The sequence below is a fragment of the Lepisosteus platostomus genome, chromosome 10 (assembly GCF_059453375.1).
Source record: "Lepisosteus platostomus isolate fLepPlt1 chromosome 10, fLepPlt1.hap1, whole genome shotgun sequence".
Taxonomy (NCBI): Eukaryota; Metazoa; Chordata; class Actinopteri; order Semionotiformes; family Lepisosteidae; genus Lepisosteus; species Lepisosteus platostomus.
In genome coordinates, this window is record NC_142620.1 from 12317595 (window position 1) to 12344692 (window position 27098).

Sequence of the window (27098 nt, forward strand, 5' to 3'; positions counted from 1 at the left end):
TTTCACATTAAATTGAATCAAAAAAGATTTTATTCCAAAACATCCATCCAGATTTGATACAGCACTGCATCCATCAGGTCTGCTGGACACAGTTCTCAGCCTCCAGTTTTATTTTCCATTCTTCTTGCTGAAAAGCGACTAAGAAAAGGCAGTGACAGCCAGAATGCACCAACTGGTGAGGCTGAGTGCTGTCTTTGTCCCTGGGAATGCTCCTTTAATTCCCTCAAGTGGAAACGTGGCTCAAGCCCTCTCCCCCTCACTGCTTTCCTCTCTCTTCAGCACGCTCTCCAGCCTCCTCTCTCTGATGGAAGGGAGCCGGTCGTACATCTCAAAACCCAGCTCACTCTCTCTCTTTGGCAGTTTGAACAGAAGCAGGTGGTTTTTCAGAGTCTGGCACAGAGGGAGAGAGGAATGGATTCAATATAAATCCAGAAGATGGAACGACAAGAGCAATAAAATAAAGAGAAACAAAGACCAGATCAGAATCTGGCAGAATTTGAACCATACCTCATCTGTCAAATAGTAGGTCTTCCTCAGGAGACTTCTCCGAGCGGCATCAACCTCCTGGTAAGAGACAGAGACATCCTTAGATCAAGAGGCACACACCTTCCTGAACTCTTTTGCTCCAATGATCCCAGAAAGGGAGGTTCGAGGACAAAGTAAATCCCAATTGTCATCTTTTGTTTCTTTCTGCATGAATGAAAATCCTCCACTAAAACCAAATGCGCTCCTGATCTCCACACAGTCACGCAAACTGAATACGAGAGACAGGTTCTGTGCGAGTTCCATCAGTTGGTACCTGTGGAGCCGGGTCTTGGGAGAAGATGAAAGCATTGAGGTGAGCCAGGGCAACAACATACAGGACAGGGCACCAGACCCTGCGCAGTGTCCCTGTCACTAGGGTCCGGAAATACATCCGCAGTAGAGACACGGACTCCTCTGGGGGGGAAGTAAAGCGCTCTAGAGGGACAGGCAGCTATGAGAGAGACAGACATCATAAGATCAGTAGGTTAGAGAGACACTCGCAGCAAACCTTACAGCACATAGCACATACTACAGCTTGGCCACAGCTCACACAATGTCATCTCAAAACGCACGCGTAGCAGCCTATTCTCACACGTGCGGCCTACCTGGTGAATGTCAGATTTGAGCATTCCAACGCCTACAGCGCCAGGGGCCTCATGAGCTGTTAACACAGGTGAAGGGTGATGTCTCACCTGTTGCAGTGTGACCCCCAGGGAGCGGAGCAGGCCCACGTGTTCCCCGAAGACAGCCAAACGTAGGGCTACACTGAAGCGCCTCTGAAGGGGCAGGAGCAGGAAGCAGCCGAAGAGCGGGTCCCCAAAGGAAACACCCTCAAACTGAGTGAGGAGGGCAGAGTAGAGGTCATGGAAGGAGGCTAGACCGGGTAGGGGTACCCCAAGGTCTAGGGCTTCTTGCTGGGTGGGGCGACACAGTGCATGGAGCAACCCCCAGGTGTAGTGCTGTACAGGACGCTCCAGGAACAAGTCACTGCTGCACAAGAACACACAGGCGAGGCGGCACAGCTTGGCAGCGGGTGGCACGGCCTTTAGCGCGCCCTCACGCCAAGTCTCCAGGACCAGCAGCCACTGCAGGCAGTGTGTGGCAGACTCAATGGAGTTTGTGGGAGCCGTCTCCACGGGTCGCCCGCCAGACTCCTCTTTCCCATTTCGCTCATATAAGCTGACAAGTGGCAGGAAAGCCCAGTCCGACGGCAAGACAGGCCCAGTGAGCTCAGGGAGGAGCTGGGAGCTCACGCAAGGGGTGCAACCCAGATAAGAGTCCCTAGACCTCAGCACACTGGGTTCCAGGTGAGCCAGATGAGTGAGGTAGCACCCACGCACTGAAGGGAGCTGAGCACAAGCATCCCGCAGCAGTGCCCCATGGGAAGGGTGGGAGGGGGAGATATCCTGCAGCTGCAGCAGCTGGGAGAGATCTGCAGCTTCTGGACCTCCACAGCGCCCCTCACTGGAAAATCAAGAAACAGGATCACATCAGGAGCCAACACTCATGACAATCCAATCCAATTAAAGCTTTTATACTACTGTAGCAGTAGCATCATTCTCAAACAAGGAATCAACAGGATGAGTTTGGCGGCAAATCCATTGCACACTAAGCAAATAACAGGAATGCATTTCATTAGCCAAATATAAAAACTCTACTGAACATTACATCTTAAGAAAGCTCTTGGGTACCATCTAGAGGCTACAGAAAAAAGCTGTTCAGAGAGAACAGTCCAATTGTGGTTTTAAGAATCTCTGGCCTCGTTTTTACTAAAAGCAAAACATTCAAAATTATACTATAAGACATGAATTTTTTTGTTGTAATAAGTTATAATACCCCCCATAATTACATATCCAAGGAATCATCTCCTATGAACACTGAATTAGAAAAATCCTGCGTGTCTTCAGATTTTTAAACTCTAGGATTTTTTCTAGCAATCCATACTCCAGTTTTAAAAATGTCCTTGAAGAGATATCTCTTAGGCCATATTGTGATGTACTGCCATTACAAGATCCAAGTGTTGACAGTGATTTTATGACCCAATTAAGGTTGTGCCAAGTGTTTCCATGACCACACATGAATCCCCAGACTGCTGCAGTGCAATAACCATATTTGCTTGATTATGTTGAGAGATCTGCACCTAAGTGGGGTACTGCACATTTACACAAGCAACAACCCGTCGTATAATTTAAAGGCAAAAGCCTTCACTTCCTGCTCAAAATGCAAGTCATCCAAACTTGGACAAATCCCAGAAAGAGAAGCCTTCATGAGATCCCAATCATTTCCATTTTTAATTTGCATATTAAGGTCGATACTTGAAGTGGCTTTTTTTATTTTTGATTAAAATCTATTTATTTCAAAATAAAATCTGGATTCAAAATAAAAATTTTAAATCTAAAGGTACGTCAGTCTGCACTGTCGCTTCCCTCAATTCTGCAGGCTCAGTCCTAAAACCCCGGAGAGGCGCTGAGGAAGAGGGAGCCGGGAAGACCAGCCCCATGTTTCTGCTCCCCAGCGTCTCTGGCGAGAACTACCAACACCCTACGAAAGGTTAGAAAAACGACAGCAGGCCAGCCATTCCACCCAATGAGCTTGTTCATTTGTCATCACACTTCAGGGTTTGATAAGCCATCGAGCCTTTTTTTGTTTTTTTTTCAGTTTTGCTTTCCAGCAGCTTCTCCGAAAAGATTAAGTTTACTGAGACGTTCCAGATGTTTTGGGATTCAGACTTTAAAATTCAAGGGGGCTGCTTTAAACCAACTCACTGCAGATTAACAAAAAAAAAAGAGAAAAACAACAAAATAAGACTTGCGTGTTTACACCCTCGGCTCTCACTTGGACAAATCAAAGACGGCTTCTGGCAAAGAGCTGTATAGGAGCCAGGGAACTCCTTTCATAGTACCACAAAGCACACCCCTCTCCTGTGTGCGGAGTGATGAATCTGATGCCATGATGCTTTATGAAATATTTGAAAACCAAAGTGCATTAAACACAGGCTGTGTGACGATTGTGAATAAACTAGAGAGATTATAATTCAGAAAGGCATACTAATACTGGTAGCGTTCCAGAACTGGTTCTTTTCTGAACGACACGTGCACGTGGCATGCTCAGTCAGATCCTGAGTGTCAGAATGACACTGCAGACACACCCAGCCCGAGTGGGGCCCCTAAACGACAATGTCAACAGGGACATCCTTTGCTGGAAAGCTCTTGAGAGATTTGGAGGCAGAGACACCAACATAACGGTCTCATCTTACACGATGCGACCTGTTACCCCCTGTTCTCCACTGGAACTTTTGCAGCAACACAGGTCACTGACAGGCAAAGGATGGAAATTTCCACTTCCTTTCTAGAAACTGCTTTCTAGAACAGGGATCAGGAAATTACACTTGCAACAGCTCTTTCCCAGGGCTGCCTAAAGAAACGTGAAAGACACATTAAAACCGAGAACTGTGCTGCACTAACTCTTCCGCAGACCTGAAACAATGTAACACTCACGGGACAAAGTCGTGGTTAAAGATCACTGTAGACAGAAGATCGTGAACCAGGTATTCACTACCTGGCAACAGCCGTGTAACCATTGCCATGGCAACTTGGTGGTATAGCGCCGCATGCTTGGACACCTCTGAGTTTACTGGAACCTAAAACAAAACATATAATTAAAAAAGGTTTACTTAAATAAAACGAAAACATCATTTGTACACCCTGGCTTAGTTACTCCTGATGGTTCTGCTCTTGAGCTGGTCATTTTTTCGATAAACTGGAGATGTGCTTGAGAGCTGGGTGTAGAACTGTTATCTTTAAATATTTCCTTAAATGTCGCTGCAGGTGACTCTCTCCTAAACCACTTCCAGAGATGGCTTTTAGTTAAAACACTGAGTGCAAGTCAGTGCTAATAAACAGATTATTTTTTTCTTAACAAATCTATGGACAAAGAGCAGTAGTTTTCATCTCTGCTTCAATACACTAAAAAGAGATGTGTTTACACACGGCCAAATGAATACAATCGGTGAAGCCTAAAAGAGCACACCAATTCAATACTGGCAATCGACTTAATCCAAGTACCTATCTGTAGCACTGTATAAACCAGTTATTAACTAGGACTGTTTTTTCTTCAAAAGGGTAAGATGATGATGGCTGGAGTGATTCAATACTTGAAACTCAAGAACAGCTGCTTCAATTTTTAGCTATAGGAAAGGAAATAATCACACAAAGCTTGTGATTTCTGGTTATGCCAGGACTAGGGGAAATGCAGACGTCTTGAGAGAATTAGTGATTTTCACTTGAATGTAAATTTGGAATAAGAGGCTGTCTTATTCCAGGTTCACATGGAACTGAACTCAAACTGAAATACATGTTCTACAGAATAAGTGATAAGCTCTTATCAATCCTTTTGAAATCCGCCAAAGTCAGAATAATAATAATAGAGTTAAAACATCTTAAGAAAGATAAACCTTGCATATCGCCTGAGATCCACAATCCCATCCCCCCAAGTTACCATTATCACTGGAACCTGATTTTTATCACTTGAAAGTTCAGTGTGCCTTTTTACAGGCTGGGAGAGTACCAGTTTGTAGGCAATCTTCAACAGCAGGTACAGCAGGTGGTATTCATGTCGGAGGAGCCAGGCATTGGAAAGAGAGAGGGCTGCCATTGCTTGGCAACTGGAGTGCAGGTAACCAATCAGAACGTCTGATAGGAGAAGGGCAGAAAACTGGGGAGACAGAGAGGAAATGAGAGAGAAGCAGATTAGCCCCAGAATGACACTGCAAAAATACCTTGTCCTGCTCCATGGAGCAGTGCAGAGCAAAGGCAACTCAGTCCTTATTTCCCTTGTTAGCCATCAGGTGTTGGTTAACTTAGGAAACAAGACCATGTTTCTAAGGCCAAGAACTGCTGTGAATTATAGTGTCAACATCCAGGGGCTGACTTTTTTGTGGAGCTTTTAAAAAAGAACTACAAATAGCAGTTACCATATAAAAATGTAGCACTGCAGATTAAGACGATTTCCAAGATGAACAAAAGGATTATGTCTGGATCATGCTTTAGTTCTTAAAAACGACAAGCTGTCTTATTTCTCTGTTTTATCCTTGCTTCACGAGGAATAACATCACCCAATATGAAAACGCAGTTAAGATCTTTCACTGAGTGCTTGGCGTGATGGCCAGCCACCCGACTATAGGAGGAGGAAGGCAGAACCCCCATACAGAGAGAGAAGTTAATCAAGGCACAGCTGCACAGGTGGATGGGGTGGAGTGCGGATACAGAAAGGAGCACACTGTGGTGTTCATAGTTCTTTCAGGAAATTACATCATAGAGAATTATGAATTGCAGCAACAGATGTGAGGGACACTTTGGCTGCCGTCACCCCTTCTGAACGTTTGTTAAGAACTCTATTTGCATAGGAGAACTCGGGCCACCTTGGTTGAGAAAATTAAGGAGTCGTCGATTCTCATTTCCTGCTACTTTGAGCACACATCAAGTAGGCACATTGAGCCTGTGACACAGCTATGATTGGACAGGTCTGAGAGGGCTCTGTCCTTAAAAATGAATAAAATGGAAGAACAACGTTCGTCTCAATGGAGCCAAAAAAAAACAAAGATGTGATTTTAGAGGTTGCCAGGTGCGAGGAAATTAAGAGCCACTAACCAGCCTTTTAAACAGAACATATGTGCAGTAACGTAAATGGTGTTATTCCTTTTATCCTTTTTGGTTTGAATATTTGAATTATGAATTCTAGTCTGGCCTTGCCTTGCTGGCCTGCTGCCAGACTTCTCAAAAAATCTATTATTTCTAAGTGTACTTAAATTCTTACCTCACCATATGGACTGCTCATCTGCTCCAGGGTTATGGCCCAAAAATAACTCAATCAGTGCAGCATGCAGATCCTAATAAAGCAGGCAAGCAGTGTGCCACAGCTTCAGCTCAAACAGGAGAACCTTGGGGTATTCGCATTAGAGGTTTCAAAAAGATACCTCATGCAGTAGTGCTCAGATAATCTCTTCTAATCCTCTTCTTTGTATGATTTGAAGAATCTGAAGTGTTTCCTGAGCACTCTCTTGATAGTTATGAATTCAGTGTAGCTTCAACTGAGCACTTACTAAGACACAAAGCTATTTCTCCAATCCAGCTTTACTGTTTTCTGCAAATCCTTTATTTAAACAGATAAGTCAATTGAGAACAAAATTCTCCTTTACAATGTTGACCTGGAGATTGTCTATTTAAATAGCAGGCCCTTTTAATGAAGCAATTTCAGAAAATTAACTTACTCAAGGGCACAACACTGCAGCCCTTTTTAGATACATTCTTCCTCAGTGGAGGCAGGTCTCATTATCAACAGAAAAGGGCCATTTTAGTATTAAACTCATTTCAAAAGTGTAAGAGCCTAAACACAATATATGAGTTCAATTTACCAGCCGCTCTGAAGAGAACTGTCCGTAAAAGCTGTATGTGTATGGGTTTATTCTCTGTGGCAAGAATATTGTAAAATACATCGCATTTGCCAAAGATACATACCAGCACTGGATCAACCAGTAATTAACTAGTTTGCTTCAAGAGATTATGATGCTTCTTACTGGAGCGATTTAGTTCTCCAAATTGAAGAACAGTTGCTTCAATTTTTATCAATGGGAAAAGTAATTAATCACAGTAGACTCATGATTTCAAGCCATTACAGTGCCTCATGAATGAATGAATGAGTTTCATTTGAAAGCAGATTTAGAACAAGAGAGGTACTACATAAGGCAGTCAATGCAAGCTGGAACACAAGCACTGTAATGGAAATGACACTCTCCAATCAAAGGCTTCCAACTCCCTCCAAAATCAGAAGGATGGCTAAAGACCTAAACAACAGCATAATAAATTATAAACCTGCAAGTCCACTGAGAAATTTATTTCTCTTGTTGTAATAACAGCTTGAACCGGGGTTTTTTGCTCACTACTGCTCATTTCATGCAACACAGTTTTATCGGTTTACTGGTATGGAAGATAGCTGTGTACACAGAGTGGGAGAATTAAAAAATATTCCCCCAATGGGCCTGTGTTGCTTCTGTGTCCCTTTGAGGGAAAGTGCCCCATAATCCCCTATTCCATAATCAGTGAACCCCAAAAACACTACAGAGTGATCCTGGGGCGGACTAAGATGGGGTAAAAGCACTCTTGTACAGTAGATAATACAGCCACAGCAGAAGAGAACAACTGTTGGAACTTTAAAGGATGTCAAGCATGTTCTGTTGAGGGACTTAAAAGGCTGCTTTAAGGTCTCTTAATTGAGTTATTCCTCTTTTTATTCCACAACCATTTTTTTTATCTATTCATAATACAGGAAATGCAAACCTCAGGGTCTTCATTTTTCTTAAGGTCAAAATGTGACCCACTGCTAATTCTGACTGAACGCTAGAAAACATTTTTGCAAAGAATGTGATGCCTGTGTGTCCTGTGTGTGTCAGTCCGCGTGGATTTTGTGTGCTCCAGTCCGTTTTAGAGGAACCTCTCCAATTAAAGCTGAACAAAAGCTTGGCTGATTTCACGTAGACCTCCTAGCTAATTACTGTCAGGCTCTCTGGGCGCAGTCAGGAGGAGAAGATAAAAAACGTGACTAAGTAATTAGCCATCCTTGTTAATAAATTAGATGTCTGGTATCTGTAAACACTCTGTATGTCAGGATAACAAAGAAGAATTTTACCTTAAGAAGCACTGGATTGTTCATGACTACTCAAAAGTCAAGGTAACATTTTTCTCTCTCCGGTCACAGGAGTAATACTGCAGGGCGATGCTCAACAGAAGCAGTTAGGGGACATTCTAAAAAGTATGTCAGGGATGCCAAAATCTGTTTTTGCAGTGCTAATAGGATATTTTCTTTTCAGTTCCTTCAAAATCACTTTCTACAGAATTGGTTTTCAGATGATCAGACAAACTTGAAAACCCCTTATTTCCAATCACTCAACCCACCCGTCTGAAATCAGCCTCCGAACTGTGTCTGGTACCAAGGGGAGTAAAAAATTCAAAACATCAAAATCAGTTAAATACATTTTGAAGAACTGTTGCTGGGAGGAAAAAGAAATACATGAACTGCACCTCTATTGCAACATTTAGCTGGAGAAACATAAACGTCACCATGACCAAGCTTGTTCTGCTTTCGGTGAGTGGGCAGGAATAACATTTGCCTGCGCCACGTGTGAGAGCACGTACCTTGTCAGTGAGCCCCCGGTGAGTGCTGGTCATGGCATTAAGGAGGTAGCAGAGTCCCGTAAGGAAGGGAAAGGGTGAGCTGGCATCAGTCATGATAAGAGGAGGCTTTCCCTCAGACAATGCCAGGCCAGGCAAACTGGGCACTGTCTCTGGGCCCGGGCTGCATGAGGTGGGGTTACAGAGTACTGAGCAGCTCCTGAAACACACATACACCAAATGGAAAATAATAACAGATAAACCCAAATAAAACTTAGAATCAGACACAAATACACATATGCCATTTTCAACAATGCTGTAGTTAAAGAACACAGATGAAGATGTGTAGTATGTCAGGAGTAACCAATAAGAAGGACATCAGGAGCCCCTATTAACCATTCCAGATCCCTTTCGGTCTACAGTGAGCATGGCTATTGTCATGCAGAGCCACACCCCTCTGGGTTTTAGGCTATGTGTATATATTGAACCCTTAATGGAAAGTTGTAATCAGTCCATTAACACAATGCTATCAGTGGCTAAATGACAGGTAAATATGACACTCACTTCAGCTTGTCAATCATGCTGCGCACAGCCTGATGGGACAGGAGTGGCAGGAGGATCTCTGAGGTGAGGACCTCCATCTCCTGCAGACAGTCCACTGGGCGGAAAGAGCCCTAAAGGTAAGAGTAAGGGACACAAAGCTACATTATTATTCACCACTTCCAACTCAATTCAATTAGTTTTATTGGCATGATCGATGACATACAGTGTTGCTAAAGCATATACAATCAACACAATGACTACACACATTTACAATTCAAACTGTGTTAACATCATCTTAAAGAAACAAGTGTCTTGTAGCTTTTGTGGACCAATTATTGCAGGTTCCCTGAAAACTTATCATAGAATCAGGGCATTACTCCCTATGTCAACACCGGTTCTCTCACTGACCTGCCTGCTGAGCTGTGTGTAGAAAGCGCCCAGGTAGACCAGGTGTGAGGGCACCAGGCTCAGAACAGCCTCTCTCTGGGCTGGGTCCGCTAGGCCTTTCACACAGGCTTTGAGCAAGCCCTCGACGAAGGGCCGGAGCCCCGTCACATGACTCCACTCTACCGGGGGAGGGGGCAGGTGCTGTCCTTCAGGGGAACTGGGACAGAGACAGTGGAGTGTCACAATCTCAGACAAGGCCAGAATGACAACACAACACCGTGACATTAACATGACACCTGTTATTCTCCCCAGCAACAAAACCAGCCTTTCACTGTAATATGGCCAAATGCTTAAGGGACAATGCGATTCAAGACATTGAATCTACTTGAAATACTAATTAGATATTGTGCTCTACAAGCTCTGTATTTTAAACTAAATCCACTGACAGCTTGACTTTAAGGTTCCTTTGTACATTGTCCATGAGCACAAGTGCCATTCAGTATATATTTACTACAATTCAAGTGGTCACAGTGCTAAATAGTGTGCACCACCTGATGGGGATGTCTGTTGCATTTTAAGGTAGCATGGTCCATTACATTAGACATGAGCAGGCCATTTATGTATGTTTTTAGTAACTGCTGGTAACTGGAGGTTATTGGAGTCATTGGCCACTTGATATTTTAGATAAAAATGAGTCTTTCCACATAAAGAAGAGACAGGTCTATGTCTCCTGAGACAGACAGGGGAATGAGATGCAGCTTACCTGGCAAGGTCTGCCTGGAGCTCCTGGTGGCAACCAGCAGTGTGAGTGACATTGGTGAGCAGTGTGATCAGGGCCTCCGCTCTCTGAAGACTCAGATCACAGAGAGAATCCCCAGGGGGTTTCTGGGATACCATTCTGGGCACAGACTGCAGGGCCTTGACCAGGATGGGATAGAGGTCTCTAAGAAGAGACGGAAACTGATTATGCCTCATATAAGCAACGTCTTTCTCAGTTCTTACTAGTAGTTCCTGACCACTAGTCATCAAGGCCTTAAAGATAACACAAAGTTTAGATTTAATATGCATTTAGATTTCTGCAGTTTAGATATAATAGGATTCAGAGGGTGCCTATAAATACTGTATGTATGACAACCGGGGTAGGTGTCAATTTCATCACTAACAATTTTGTAAAACATTTCTTATCATATACCATGCGCACAATATGGTGGGTATTTTATAAAAAGACGGAGTAACCACTAAGCTCTAAATTTCAAAACCAAATCCAACAATTCTCTCTATGCTGGTTGAAGCCTATGAGTATTAAAATGTTCTACCATCCTTGATTAACTACACTAAACAAGGCTTAGAAAAAAACCTTAAGTACTAATTCCTGAGAAACAATTTAAAGAGGGAAAGTTACAATTTTAGACTGACAATTCTTTTTTGTTGTCCACATGTTTCATTAGCCAGTTGTATATTACTGCAATCTAGACCATGCATGCACTAAATATTCAGATTAGGACTATGAGAGACTCCTGAATCTAGAATGAGTTGACCCCTGATATAGACCAAACTATCCGAAAGCACCACAAATCTGTGATGAAGGCAAGGACACACAATGAAAGCTTATCAGTGAATAGCAAACAACTTGGAAACAGCATTAACTCCTTCCTCAAATGAGGAACCATGGCAGCATCAGCATTCAGAGGATGCCTATAAATAGTGACAAACACGCAACAAATCAACATTTGAAGTATCTAGGAAAAAAAGCTATTTAGGGGCTGTTCGGTAAAAAGAGTTCATTTTTTCTAAGAACGAATATGCTAGAATTTCACATTCATGTCTTAACAAATCCCTGCTGATAGACTGACCTGGTGTGAGACTAACCCAGGTCTCTCTCCCCTGGACTTCAAAATCATTCTTAGCCCTACAGCCCCACCTCGTCATTCTCTCTCGGTCTCATCACACTCACCTGTACAGGTCACAGGCCTGGCCATACCCAGCTGCCACACTCCACAGCCTCAGAGCCTCGGTGCCGAGTCTCAGGGCCTCTCCTGGCTCCAGCAGGAGCTCCTCTGGCTCCACTGCTAGGAAACGTGACAGACGCTCACGGGCTCCCAGTTTGTTCAGCTGGAAGGGGATAAAGAGACACAGCACAAATGCACAAAATGAGCCACAAAATGACATCCACAAAGGTCCTGAGTCACAGATCTCATTAATTAGACAGAAGAGACAAAGCAAAACAATTCAATCAGCCCATGATTCATATAACGGCTCAAGGAATAAAGGAAAGGGTAACAAATCTAAGAAAAAAGTCAACAACAAAGAACAAACCTTTGGAGAAGGTGGAGTATTAAGTGTTTGCAATTCTAGGGATCACTCCTAATTCCACAGTCAATAAAAATTGCTCCATCATAAGGAATTTGAGAATTAATGTCACAATAAGAGAGCATTCATAGAAGGGCCCTCTTAATAACTAAATTGTTAGACTACCTATTAAAACAAGTTGTTATCCTGTAGTAGGTCCCACATCAGAAATGCTTTTATGCTTTTGTTTGCTCTGCCTTTTGCAAGAGTTAGTGTTACTGCAGGGAAACAACACCCACCAGTCTGGCGCACGCGTGTCTCCCCGAGCTGGCTAGGATGCGCACCAGCTTCATTGCCGCGGCAACAGGCAGCCCATGTGGCCTCTCTAGAGTAGGTGGGGGAGCTGACCAAGAGCAGGGCAGGAACTCCTGCATCACAGTCTCCATCAGACGAGGACAGTCCAGCACCTGTCACATCAACACCCTGTCAGAAACACTACTGCTGAGGGAAGGCTCCAATACGTCATAACAAATACTCTCTTCAGATGAGATGACAAGGGCAGTAGTTTCATTTTAAAAAACACCAAAATAGTCCAGTAGTGGGAATAAATGATGATTATCACTGAGTTTGTCTGGCGAATGACCACATAATTACAGCTGCATTGAATAAGAGGGTCACTCAGGCAAATAAATAATACCAGTCGATTTCTTTATAGTTTTTAACTACTATGCTTACAGTAAGAGGTCATCTCATTATTGTGCTTGAGCTTCGAGAGTCATATTTACAGTAATGTCAAGGTTTGTTTCCTTTTTGCGTTGGTGATTTTGTGATGACAGAGGTGAAGCAGGTTTTCCTGGGAAGGCTGGCGGAGGTGATCGTCACCTGGCTGGCAGCAGAGGGGGAATGGCGTGCGAGTCTAATGAGAATCTCCAGGGCGTCCCGGACCACGCGGGGGGCCGGCCGCACCACCTCTAGGATATAGCGCAGTCGTCCCAACAGCTTCATCTTCAACAGGCCCTGTGAGGGAGCAGGCAGGGGGCCGGAGGATGAGAGACTGCGGACCAGTAGTAGGCCTGGCTGCAGAATAAACAGCCCTCAGGGGAGACGGACTGAAATGCAGAAAGGGAGACCGGGATGTTACCTTGACAACATCGACCCGGGCCACATCGTGGTCAGGCTTTTCCTCTTCCTTCTTCTCGGCTGTCTCCTTTGGCCTTTGCTGGCCGCTCTCTTCCTCTTCCTCCTCCTCCTCCTCCTCCTGCGTGGAGGGCAAGAAGGGGAAGGTGGGTGCCCCATGGAGCCAGGAAAAGGTCCTGTCCAGACACTCCTGAAAGAGATCCACACATGCCTGGGCTTAGAACTCACCTGTGCTTATTTTACCAGTACATCCCCACAATTTGCATCCTGATTGGCCACTCATTACCCACTGACTCCACTTCCCTTTACAAACCTTTCCTGGGTTTCCACCATAGATTGTTTCTAAGTAGTTATAGGGGGCAAAACCACATAAGGAAACTGTAAGTCACACACTGCATGTTCACTGCTCGGAATACGGACTGATTTACAAATTGGCTTCATACAAGTTTGCTACATACTTTCTCAATACAAATGAATGAAAACCAATTCTCTTAACGCAATAAGATCAGCATGTTTATTACATCAGTGATTCCTAACCACTGGTCCGCGGACCAGCATCAGTCCATAAGATGACCAAAATAAGTGTGTCAGACATCCGACAGTGAAGATTTTATCAGAATGGCATGTTTGCATGCACGACATTTCCTACATGATGCGCGTTCATGACTGCCTTATTCGCAGGTGAAGGGGTGTAAAATCCTTGACACTTTCTCATAAACATTAATCGCATCTGACAGCCTATGTCTGCTGACAAAAGGCACACAATCGACCACTGTTTTTAGCTTCTACTGGGTCAAACACATTTGTGCAGCACAAAAATAAATGAAATGAAAACTAGATCAACCCAAAAAAGCAATTTGAAACATATATTTCTACATTAAAAATACTTGTCATGTATGTATTAATAGCATTATACCATAAACAAGCCGACACCTCTGGTCAGTTTATATTTGGATCAGGGGGCAGTAAAACACAATGTCTATAAAAGGTTTATTAACATAAAGTCATTGTATCTTACACATAATCATTACACAGCAAGAAGGCTCCCATGCCTCAATGTGATGTGTGTCATGACTGACATACAGTAAGGAAGACACTGTAGACAAGCAATCAAAATCAAAATGCTAAACAGGTATCCAAACCAGTAAAAGTCTTTGAAAGCATGAGTAAACAAAAGGATGATCCAATGCACTTTACATATATCGATTCTATATTACAGGTTTGTTGATGTGCTTTGAACCCAAAACAACCAGGAGATTGCATTATTTTCAAAGAAGCCATTTTTAAGAAAGGCAAATCAGAAAAGGCAATAACATCAAATACATCACCTTCTACCCTACAGTAAGTGTCATTTTAGTTTTTAAACCAGTACCCTAGCTTCTTTTAAAAAAAAAGGCTAAATGAGATCCCTGTATTAATCTGCTGCTAGATACCAAACTGTAAGCATTCTGATATTCTGATGATTTTCCAGCAACTAAGTTTATTAATCAATTTTATTATAGAGCTGACACTGTGTGAACCATTCTATGACGTCTTGGGTTTGCAAGTAGACAGTCTTTAGCTGGGAAACATACATTAATTCCCTCATCTGTAACCATCAGACCTCACCGCCTCCCTTCACACCTCTGCGATTCAACCACTGAGCTGAACTGCACTGAGTCCTTCAATAACCCCTGGTTTCATGCCTTAATGCACAAACGCAGGCACTTATTGCCAGACAGTTCTTCAGCTGATGCTAAAAGACCACAATGACCCGGCCCCTCAGCTCTTAGCACACTCTGCACGGCTGGCAAAAAGGTGCAAATGTGATTTCTAGAACTTTTCAGCCATCATAAATGACACGTTGCAAGCCAAGAAATTCACAGCGTAACACCTTACCCTTGAAGCAGTAAGAGACCAGAAAAGAGAAAAGGAAGGGTTTTCTTTGGGTGGGGGGGGGGCTGGGGGGTAGAAAAAAGAATGGTAGCTCATGAGGAACAGGTGGTGAGCTGTGGCAAACAAGGTGCAGACACAGAAAATGAGGGCAGAATGCAGAGGCACAACGAGGAGAGGCAGCAGAAAATGAAAGGACAAGAGATGAAGAGAAAGAAGGAGTGAAAGAATAAGACAAACACAGAGCTCAAGCCCGTGTACACCTAGAAAAGGACACAAAAGCAGTTAAAGGAAAGAATGCTTCATTCGCTCCCCACAAACTGAAACTGAGCGGGGACGGAGGAGGCGGACGAAGGAAAGAGAAAAACTAAATAAAGACGCAACAAAATGACAGGTGTCGACAAAGAGCACAGCCCTCTGCGAGAAAGATGGGGACCTGAGTAATTAATTACTGAGCTTTCCTTGCCACCTAATTACAATAATCACTCTCAACCATTCGTTAGCATTCATAGGGCAGTCTTCACCATTGATCTGCTGATTAAAAGCCCTCTCTCTGAAGACTGGGGGCGAACGCTCCACACAGCAGGCTCCTGGTACCACCGCAGGCTGTCCGTGCCTGGCTGGGGTTCCCAGGGAACTGTACACCTGAGCACAGCAAGTCTACAGATCCCACTGAGGGCGATCGTGACAGAAATGTAGGCAGTCACAGACAGCGCCCAAGTCCAAAACTAAAATTAAATTTTGAACTCTGCAGCCCATACTGAATCTGAGCCACTGAAATCTATGCTGTGGGCTATAGAAATTAGATTTGTCTTATTTGAAGAACAGAAGAATATGTGTTCCAGAAACACACCAAATAAGATGATATTGACAGAGAGGGGAGAGAAAGGGCAGAAGGAGAGAAGAGAGAAAAAAAGAAGAGAAACGGACAAGAGGGGAGTCAGAAGGAGTTGGAATTTGAAGCTTGCGCCAGGCTAGAGCCCCTATTTCATGATCATCCGAACAAAACCTGATTAGAACTAAGTGCATGAACCTTGCTAAAGAGAGTTTGCTTATTTTGTGTTTTCAGGAAACATGGAATTCCTGGGTAAAAGACACCTCAGTTAAAAAGGTATTTCTGGCTTAAGGGTGCATTTTTAGAATAGGCTCCCTTTTATTTTGTACCACCCGAGTTTGCAGAGAGAGGAATTTAACTGCAGGTTGTACTGCATTTATTAAGGCGGCAGCTCCAGCTTATCTCTTACTGTGGCCTCTGTGGGCATTACCGAAGAGTTCAATACTTGATAACAGTCTCAGATTTTCTGGGTGATAAAGATGCTAGGCCTCTGAAATGCATTGTCTGTCATTTGTTGTATACATAGAGAAGCTTGTGCGTTACTGTTGTTGTCTGCAGCATACTGTTTGTCTTGTCATTGTTAATACACATTTGCTTAACCAAGTGTGCCTGGATTATTACTCTTGTCACCAAAGCTGTGCCAGAGAATAAAGAATTCACATGCATCTAATTATACCAACCGCTTGGGATATTCTGGAGCAATTACGTACAAATTGAATGAGTATTTATTTCACTTATTGACTAAACCTCTTGATCAATTCCTGCTATTCTATTTGGGATTTAAAAGAGTTAAGAAAACGACCTTCTGAGATTTTAAATATCTTTCTGTAAAATGATTGGAAGTGCTTGAGTAATAGGTACTCTTTCCTCATTAAAATATCACACCAGTCTGCGGGACAAAGGCTGGCTCTCTGCTGGGAGCTGGGCACGTTACAGACCTGAGATCCAAGAAGAGAAACGATTCCTCCAGTAATCACTACGACAACTTTATGGGACTATTCCAAAAAAGGCCAATTATTTTCTGACACCTTTTAACACTGGACTGTGCTTCTTGACCCTGGCAGCTCCTAACCCCTGCTTGTTTGCCCTCCTCTTTCTCACCCCATCCTCCCGCTATGCCTCACCTCATCGCCGGGTGCCACCAGCAGAGCCCACAGGCCGTGCACCGCGGCCGCCATGACGCCCTCCGCGCTGTCGTCCAGGGAGAAGCGCAGCAGAAAAAGAAGGCCGGCGTCCAGGAGGGCACGAAGGACACTGCCCTTCAGAGAGCTGGCAAAGCTCCATGCGCGAGCCTGGGGCGGAAGAAGCGGAAGAGAGATCTTGTCTGACGCCCATTTAGATATATACTCTAGCACACATTAAATAATATTCTTATCAAAACATGTTCACTGTACAATAATGATCATTGCACTTGAGAAAGGATAACAGTAAACTTTAACACACTAATCTGCGAAACATAAGCTTTTGTGTACTATGGCTTGTAGAATTTCTGTGCTGACAAAGAGGCACTGTCTTGTGGATGTAATGAGGCAATGACTGATTGGGACACATGTAATCTATATGCACTGTTGTGATCATGCCCAGCGTATGGGAGATACTGTGAAGATAGCTAAACACATTAAAATGTAATAAATGAGTATTGGGACCAATAGCATTTGCTACTTTTTTAATGTCTTTGTATATTTTGTATTTTTTAGGACTATCATTATTGCAGGGGTTATTGATTTAACAACTGATAACCCCCATGTATATATGATGAGCTTTTGTAATTAAACCATGATCAAAATGCTTCTAATTTCTTACTGTCGAGGTGATAACCAGATTAATGTAGTCACACCTGATCTTCATACCCGATGCAGGCTGCGTTGGTCCCTGAACACAGAGTGACTGTCGAAACTGCGCTCATCCAATGGGAGTCTGGCCAGGATTTTGTTTCATTTTGGCGTGGTGAGGAGTCAGGCGGGTTAATAGGGATTAGCGCTTAGGATGCGCAGCCAATAAGACCTTGTGCTTTGAGGTCTATGCCACGGCTGGAGCGGTTGCCACGGTTACCTTGTGTAAAACACGTGCCAGGGTGGTGAGGGCCAGGCAGCGCTGCTGGGTCACCTGACTGCGGGAGAGGAGAAAGAGCTCCTGGAGGGAGTAGCCAGCCAGCTGTGGAGACAGGGGGGCAGCCTGTTACTGTACTGCAGATATACACCCTCACAGATACAGATGCACCCATATCAAGGCTGAAGACCTGTTAATACAGGCTGTTTAGACACACAAGCCAATGAGACGCGTACAATCGAACTGTGTTATAAAACACTGGAAAACTGAATTAGTGTACACAATCAGACATTTCACTTATAGGACAGATGGCGATTCAAAATCCTTTTAAATGCAGTCAGGAGTAGTATGAATATTTGGACGTACCTAAATATTTTTCAGGGTGAATGACTTAAACTATTTGTTTGACATTTCTTTTAATTCCCATTTTATTTTCTAAAAAAAAAAAACGGTTACAGTACTAAATGCAGATGTACATAACATTATATCCATTCCTGTAAACTTAAGCTTAACGCTTTCTATGAAAAGCTCAAGTTACAGTCTGACATACAAGACTATTACACTTCTGCAAAGCGTGGCAAGTTAGACTGCCCATTCAATGTAAGAGAATCAAGCCAAAAATACCAAAGCAACAAATTAAGGGTTTTATATTCAGCCTCGTTCTGCACTGCTCTCGGACACCATGCCAGGCGAGTGCCCTGCATATAGGCACAGTGCCGAGGCCGTGCCAGGCACTGGGGACTGACCTCAGGATCTGCTCCATGATGGTGAAGACCCAGGTGTGTGGGCAGGTCCTCCGTGGGGGGGATCAGAACCCCAGAGAAATCAAAACGAGCCAGCATGGCCTGCCAAGAGAGAGAGAGACGCCCAACTGTCAACACCCAGAAACACTCAGGACTGCGTTAGCGTCTCCATCTGCCAACTCTGGACCTCACTGAGTAAGGAACAAGTGTGGAGGGAGACTAAAGCCAGACAATCCCATGACGTTAGAGGGGAAACAACAAACTGAATTCTATTTCAGAAACTTTCAGAAACCAATTTATCACCTGCAAATTTGTTTAAAGGTTATTTATGAAGAGATGCTTAATGCCTCAGCATTAAGAGATGCTTCAGGCAAACAGACGTATTTATAAAAGGTTCGCTTCTGTTTAGTAATTAAAAGGGCAATTCCATTCATCTGCTGCAGATGTCACTCTTTTTTTATCTCAAGCAGTTTGCAGCAAAATCCTGGGAGTCACGTTTACCTTTCATGCCCTAAAACTGAAAACTTTTGTTTGAAGTCCTTCACAACAGATTTCTGTTTCCCTGTCCCTTCAATGCATGATTATGCCTTTGCTCCACTGTTCACAAAGGAAATCCCTCCCTTATCCCTCTGACCTCCTTCGTTCTTCTCTTCCTTGGTGCCGGTAGGTCTCTCAGCCATTCCAGCTTCTCCGGCTCCAGTTTGTCCATGTGAATCCATTCCTTCTGAGGCTTCACCGGGAGCTCCGCCACTAAAGACACAACCCACCTGACACTCATTCACGAGATCACCGTCTGTGGAAGGCCATCCTGAGAGCCCTGCCCTGACAAATCCCCGTTCAGGGACACCGTCTCCAAGAGAATTCAAAACCGAAATTGCTTTCTGGAAAGGCATCAAATACTCATTTGGAATCAGAAACACTCAGAAGTACAAACAGTCCTCTGTTGTTCCAGCGATTCAGCTTTTGGCAGAGCTGAGGTCAGCAAAGGGCCAGAATGATGGACAAGCTACAGATGGCTGAGGTCTTCACAATAAATTAGTACCATGAAGTACTGTTTTTCTGCTGCAGTGCTGAACTCTTTTCACAATTTAAGAAAGACAACACATTTATGACAACTGAAAACACCAAAAACAATGCAACTCAAGAAAATAAAAGTAAAGTAAAAAGATTGAGCTCAACTACTTTCTTTTCCTTGAGGGGTGTACATAAACTTTCAGCAGTACAAGGGACTGTGACATCTACAACACTGCAATGGGAAAACTTCACACTGCAACATGCAAAACTGTCCCTTTTTGCTTTGCACTGGAGGTACATAAATCTCATCCCAACAAAGTTTAACATATTAATCCTGTGATGTTTTAAAGTGACTGCCCTACTTTGTGTGGTTAAACCACTTCTTAATTTATTTATCTATAGGCAGATACATAACCTGCCTTGGACTGGTTTTATCTCCCTTAGAAATAAATCCAGGTTGATTCTGGCAGTGCTGGGTAATCAGACTAATTGAAATCAATGGGATGCAGGCTATGCAGATAATGTGTGGGGGGGGGCTGCTACGTGCTGGGATTATGTCAGCAATTCAAACAACAGCTCCTGAAGTTACTTCTGTCAGACTGGAGATGGCTAATCAATTGGTTATGGAGCGGAGACCACATGGAAAAGCAAAATGCAGCTTCCACAATCCAGGAAATCCTGCATAGAGTAGTTATGTTTTGCAGCTCCTGTCCTACATAAGAAGGAGCTTTAAATGCACAAATGCTAAAGTGTGGATACGCTACATCATACTCTCCGCATTACTCCCCTTCGTGTGTGACCTCACAATTTCGCAACTTAAATCCTCCACACTGCCCTTTTTTCAGTTCCCTTTTTTTAATACATTCAGGTGTTGCAGTAAGAGAAGTATGGGTGGCACAAGTGAATTATAATGAGTCAAATGTGGAAGAAACAGTAGCACATATTACATTAATTTTGAAATTAGATATTGCTCTAAAAGGGAGAAGGTCTTTCCACTCGTGTTTTGTAAACTGCATTCAGAAACAGCTCAAAATGGGGCTACTGTGCTTAACTGTGAACCTGATAGATAAAGCACAACTACCTGACAAAGCATGATAAATATACCATTAAATGAGAATATTTAAATTCTTTAATTAATAAGGACCTCCACGCACAGAATGATTTTTAATTACTCTGACTGTGTCGTCTGGGAGACATTAATCGAGCTTACTGGAGCTGTCGGAGAGACAACACTACAAATATCTGCACAGTATATTTAAAAATGAACACCTGATTTTTTTAATCGACATAGTTTGAAATGAAATTTTGCAAAATCTCTTAGCGACCTTCCTAGGCTGAATTTTACTTTAATTGCTGCAACATGGGTTAAACATGAAATTGACAGCTTTTATTTGCTTCTGAAAAATTCTTGTTCAACAATTAGGACAACAGCCGCCCAGCTAACACTACTGAACCTCTTCCAGACAGGCCTACATCAAAGACCAATGCCCAGAGGACGAATGCCCACACAAAGATCTTTGATTACATCTCTATATCACTCAACGTCTGTGACTGGACAACGATGACTTTCACCTGCAAGCATCCTGCAGGTAAAAGGGGTCCCCCTTGACTGAAGACGATAGCACTCAATTGCTGTCTGTCCAACATCATCCCTCCCCCATTTTACCTGTTATTGCCGGCTCAGGCTCTGGCTCCAAGTCTTGTTCATCTTCCTCTGTCTCCATCCCAGCTTGCTCTTCCCCTGGGATCGATTCCACAGCGTCTGCCTGTGTGCCTGTGCGCCCCTGGTTCGCCGGACCCTCTGCCCGCAGGGGTGAAGTGGGCGCAGCAGGGGCCGGGCCACCCTGGTTTCTGCGAGATCTCACAAAGTCTACCAGCCTGGGGTCTGAAGGCCAGAGACACAGACAGAGATGAGAGCACGGCCATTGCCCCCATTCCCAGCTAGACAATTGTACAGTGATACGTTACGCAGCACTACACAAAACAGTACCTAATACTGTAATACAATAACGGTACAGGTACTGTAAGTGGTCACTGACGAGATGTCTTCTAAATGTATTAAAATTACATTTTAAAGTTCACGCTGCATTACCCACATGTTGTCTCAAAAGCTGCCCCTTAAGTAATGCAATTTTAAGAACAGCAAATTAGGGTTAAATTGACACTTTATAACGCAAACACCTGTTTTTTTCACGGAGTCCAAAAAACTGAAATACAAAATATGGATCTGCGAGAACTAGAAAGTAGAAGCAGAAAACGATGCTTCCTCATTTCAAGGCTCCATCCTAACCAATGTGGGATTTTCAATCTCCGGGAAGACTCACCCAGCTGTGAGAGCAACTTCCTCCGTTCCTCCAGGATCTCGGCCTCGGACATGCCTTTCAGCCTGGCTTCATTCTCTTCGTGAATCCTCCTCACCTCCAAGGAGCTGTCTGGATTCCCCAGGCCCTGCCCTGTCACCAGGCTGGACCTCTGGACCGTCTCTTTACAGAAACCCCAAGAATGCAATATTAGGTAGCTGTTTCTACTGCATCATTCCCTCACATCACAAGATGTCAAGTGGAGCTTAAGAAAAGAGCAGCTGGACTCACCTACAATTGGAGCATTAGGCTGCTCAGTCTCCATGGGTACTGCCTGTGGAAGGTCTACCCTCTGACCTGTAGACCCTAAGTGTGCAGGCCGGCTCTCCTCCTTTGCTTTTCGGGCAGCGATCTTCTGTGCAAAAATACTCTTTCTGCCAATGGGCCTTGGTGCCTGCATGGACCAGAAAAAAAATGCTATAGCAATGCAGGAATCACACACCTAAATGGTAACAAGTGCAATAAATGAGGACTGTAAAAGAACTAATTTACCTTAATGTTGAAAGTAAAGTAGGCGTCAACCCTAAACAGACCAGCAGTAACCCCTAACCCACAGCACCAGGATGCTCAAAATACAATGAGCACAGCTTCAATGTTGATTTCTCTTACAGATTAGAAACGATTCTTTTTATTTAATAATGGGCTTAATATGACATGTTTCTCTGTAGTAATTCTAAAGGAACATGAAAAAAATGATTTTGGATATTGCTTTCTGTTTGTAATACTACAACTACTTTTATTATATATATATATTTTTTAAACTATTATTATAATAACTGACCAGAGCACCAGCAATGGCTTTCACAGTCAAAACAGCTGTTGAAACATTAGACTGCACACTGACCGGTACGAAAGGGATCTCACCTCATCTTTCACCTCTGACCTGTGGAAGACTTTGGGGAAAGCAGCCCCTGTGACCTCTGGGAGGCAAACCGGGATCAAGCTGGTGTCCCTCTCCTGCAAGGAAAGAGAGAAAGTCTGGTGAGGGTTTCTGTAACACCAAGCAGCCTGCGTGAGAGGATGCCAGATCTTTCAGGGAAGACGTACGACGATCTTGGACAGGACGGCAGTGACGTGACGGTCGTGTCTGTCCAGCCGGGACTCCGGGTCCTCGTCTTCAAAGTGCACTCGCTCAGATCTGAGGCGGGACTTCTTGGGTGGAGCAGGGGTCAGAGTTGGAAGCTGATCTGGCAGGTCTGGAGATATTAAACCCAACACAGATGAGCTCAGACCCAAGCGCCAAAACCCAGAGGTGTGTACCACTACACCAAACACTAAAACATTAAGCAAAAGTTTTCATATCATAAAACAGGCAATACTGATCTTTTTTTATGCCCCAAAGCATTCCTCAGTGATATTTGTAGACATCTGACTCTGGTGGAGTCATTACTCCTGGGCTGGGTGGAGTGAATTTTAAACAGTCACCTGTTGTTGTACATGAGAGCTCAGGAATGGCTGAAGGGTCATTACCCCTGAGCTCGCTGGAGTGAATTTTAAACATACACCTGTTGTTGTACATGTTATCTTAGGAATAGCTGAAAGGCAGGGATAACATCATCAGGAAAAGCCACTGGCTCACTCACAAACTACTGTTCATGGTATTCATAGGGCGAACAAGGCAATAAAATGTAACACTGCTGTAATTCAGGGCACTGTGGGAAATACACTTTTCTATATGCCTCCTTCTGTGTTCTCTGGAAATGGCCATTTTAGTCCCAATTAAACTCATCTCAAACCTTCACTGGACTGGGCTGTGACACCTTGCATCCCTACACATCTGAAACCTCCTTCAGTAACAGCAGGCCCATAACTCATTGATTTTAAAGAAAACCATTCTTAGAAAGTGAGCGTCGGTGCCAGTGAACGTACCAGGGATGCTTACAATGTCTCTGGGAGTGGCCCCGGTCTCAGGAGACTTCACGCCGGCTCCTGGGGGTCCCCTGCGCTTGTCGGGGCGATGCCCCACCCGCACTGCTGGCTCTGCCCCCAGAGCCAGGAACTGCCTCTGATAGCGCAGCAGGTCTTCTTCTGAGTCCCCAGGCTTGGGGCGCCCCAACATCTTGCCTGCGGCAAACGGACAACGCAAGGTTATACAGTCGCTGCTGCAGAGGGTCTTCGGCAGTCACTAAGGGTTTGGGTCCGCTGTGTAGCAAACTCAGAACAATCTAAGACCCAGCCATCTTGCAGTATCATCAGCTGCAGATAATCTCTGCCACAACACACAAGCCGACACTACGTGTATCCAGTGTATGGGCGATAAATAATTTACCAAATTAAACCAAGATATAACGCATTCGAACAGTTTCTAGACCATTCTATACCCACTCCTGTCAACCATGTTCCTATGAGAACTTGAGCATTTCTGCAACATTCCCAACATAACCGAGATCCATCTGAAACATGATTAAACTGACAAAGCAATCCTGCAGCAATGCAACAACAGCAGCAAGGACTTCTTGGCTATTTGTGAGATTGATTTGCTACAGGCATTTCAGTATGGATATCATTCTGGATGCCAGCGTGGTGCCTATACTTGTGTTACTAGATCTCTCTGCAGTCTCTGATAAACAGATTAAGGCACCTTGCTTACAGTGTCACACTGAGCTCTCTGCAGAAGTCCTTGAAGTGCTTTAGTTCTTATCTGTCTAATCGCCATCAACATACTTTCAGATACTTAACTATAATGATAAATATATATATATTTGAATGCACAGAACTGAGTATGTTTTTCTGTGGGTGGCATGGTGCCACTGTGCGTTAGCATCTCTACCTCACAGTGCCACCTCGGGTTTGATTCTGGACCTGGGGTGCTATCTGTATGGAGTTTGTATGTTCTCTCTGTGTTCAAGTGGGTTTCTTCCCATGCTCCATGCTGGATAGGTGGATTTGCTCGGTTTTAACCAATTATAAAGTGGTTGGGATTCATCAGCATGGAGTGCGACAGTTAAATAAAAACAAGTTCAAAACAGCAATCGCTTGGTAAACGGTAAACAATATTTTAGAATGAAATTTTATCACGAAGAATACAGGCCTTAATGTTATCTTTATACTGTACATTACAATATTGATTTTGATAATGACGGTTTAAAACGGATGCAAGCCCAGTGGTCTACCGATTTTCGTTTGAATCAATCTGAAACCCATCTTCTCGGCACCGCTATGTTGTAGTTTGATTCCTGGATATGAAAATGAGACCTGACATAAAGACAAGATGCGCTCGCGAGGTTGTCACGAGGTATCTTTGTTTACGCGTCTCACTTTAGAACTGCTTACAAATAGCTATTGACTTAAATTGTTGCCACTTGTGAACCTTAAAATGACATTTTCTGACATGACTTAAGCTGTGCAGACAACGTGACCAAATATGATTTAAAATGTTTTACTTCAATATAATGGGAACGTCACTCACAAACGCTAGACAAATATAATAAGCCTAAGTGTCTGTTAGAAACTAGGTTGTATTCAAAGTGTATTCACCAGTCTGTGAATCTGGAGTGAACCAGTACATAACAATTAAAAATTACAAATCGGAACAAAACTAAGGTAACAAAATCGATCCACTAATCACTGCACGTTCAATTTGCGTGTTAGACATTTACCTTTGCAAATTTACCGTTTTAAAAGTAATGTCTCCAGCTTCACACTCACTTTTTAACTCGACTGTTTCCCTCGTAGCAGTGTGAAGCACTTGCAGTCTTTACAAGTAATAATTGCGTATCAACGTGCAACAACTATTTCCGCCCCGCTTTGAAGTACTTCCGTGATCAAAATGTTGTCTGTTTCCGCCCTGCACTTGAGCAGAGTACTGAATATTTTCAGGCTCTGTAAATACCTTGCTTGGCCGTCAAGATAAAAATAACTTTGAAGAAGCTGTCCTAAAGCTCTTCACAAAAAAAGAAAGAATCAGGAATATAATAAATAAATAAGTCCATGATGAGCATATAGGTTTAAATGAAAACTTCCCGAGAGGAAACACTTCTGACAGATCTTTGAATGTGCAATGAAATAATAGTTTCACAGATCCCAGACTTGAGAGAGAGAGAGAGAGAGAGAGAGAGATATGTACTGGAAGCGTTTCGTCTGAATACTGTCTCATCTAAAAACTCAGTCAGGTGGAAGCAATACCAGCGAAATATTAAAGATAAAAAAACAAACTGGTAAAAACCTGAGGAGTTCCTTTGGTATTAAGTAATTTTAAATGTGTTTAAAATATTATCTAATATGTATTATTAATTTAATATATCTATTTATATGTGCACTTTAATCTGCAGCTGTAGCCTGCCTAGACATACGGATATTCTGAAATGATCATAGCTGGTTAATACTCATATATCCCTAAAAGACAGTCAACCTATAGAAGCTGACATTGTGAAACCTGATATGCAAGGCTGTGGGGGTTATGTCCAGAATTACATACAGTACATTCCATACACAGATAGGTATGTCACAGATAGACTATATAGCAGTTATTTATAAAATATGGAGATTCTACCACCCACTACCAAAAAGGAAGTTTTATCCATAATCTCACTTCTAGTCAGCAATGAATTATCCCTGGGAGGGCAACTGTCTCATTCTTGAACACCCTCAGGAACCTCAATTCTACCTCAATCTACCTATCGATCTGGATACAAAATGTCTCAGACCGTTACTGGCCCACTACACACATCTCAGCTTTTCTTGACAGGCTTGTGAGACCACAGGTCGAAAAGCTTCCTTCATATATCACAAACACCAACCATTGTATCTCGGTTATCTTTAACATTTTCCAATTCCAGTGTCCAGAATTTTTCATTTTCACCATGGACATCACACCTCTGTACACCATCATTCCCCATGATGCTCTCAAGCACACAGTTAACGAACACACAGTGTTGAACTCTCTACCCATGCCCTTGTACGATGAGCTTTGAGATTTGATCCTCACACTGAATGCATTTATGGATCCATCCATTTTCCAACCATTTTATCCAACAGAGGGTTGTGGGGGAGCCGGGGCCTATCCCAGCAAACACTGGATGCACTTTCTTTCAATATCCTTTTATACCAACAGGTCAGTGGAGTTGCCTTGGGTACCAGGTTGGGACCAAGCTATGCCAACATCTTCTCCTTTTGTATTTCCCTGACTTCTACAAGTAATACATTGGTAACTGTGACAGTGCTGCCATCTGCACCAATA

At 43.4% G+C, this 27098-nt stretch overlaps 1 protein-coding gene across 4 annotated transcripts; it reads right to left on the reverse strand.

Moving 5' to 3' along the window:
- On the reverse strand, window positions 1-25677 carry rpap1 (RNA polymerase II associated protein 1). 4 transcript variants are annotated; one of them, XM_088648210.1, is made up of 25 exons: window positions 25568-25677; window positions 23789-23983; window positions 22967-23115; window positions 22784-22876; window positions 22151-22313; window positions 21884-22042; window positions 21226-21444; window positions 19180-19295; window positions 18549-18647; window positions 17806-17907; window positions 16878-17045; window positions 13051-13236; window positions 12792-12926; window positions 12209-12376; window positions 11575-11732; window positions 10384-10563; window positions 9642-9837; window positions 9255-9364; window positions 8715-8910; window positions 5023-5238; window positions 4023-4165; window positions 1218-1989; window positions 800-976; window positions 508-564; window positions 1-390 (listed from the first exon to the last, which is right to left on the reverse strand). In XM_088648210.1, the coding sequence occupies exons 2-25, from the start codon at window positions 23976-23978 to the stop codon at window positions 241-243; spliced, it is 4302 nt and encodes a 1433-aa protein (XP_088504336.1). In that variant the 5' UTR covers window positions 23979-23983; window positions 25568-25677; the 3' UTR covers window positions 1-240. The 4 variants fall into 4 exon arrangements, with proteins under 4 accessions (XP_088504336.1, XP_088504335.1, XP_088504339.1 ...); XM_088648209.1 differs by having other exon boundaries at window positions 25519-25669; XM_088648213.1 differs by having other exon boundaries at window positions 5092-5238; window positions 25519-25668.
- Between the last annotated feature and the right edge of the window lie 1421 nt (window positions 25678-27098).

Coding starts and splice junctions, on each gene's coding strand:
- rpap1 (XM_088648210.1), bottom strand. CDS start 23,978: ATGTTGGGGCGCCCCAAGCCTGGGGACTCAGAAGAAGACCTGCTGCGC. Junction 17,908..18,548: donor ATCATGGAGCAGATCCTGAG/GTCAGTCCCCAG, acceptor CTGTCTCCACAG/CTGGCTGGCTACTCCCTCCA. Junction 13,237..16,877: donor TGGTGGCACCCGGCGATGAG/GTGAGGCATAGC, acceptor GATCTCTTTCAG/GAGTGTCTGGACAGGACCTT.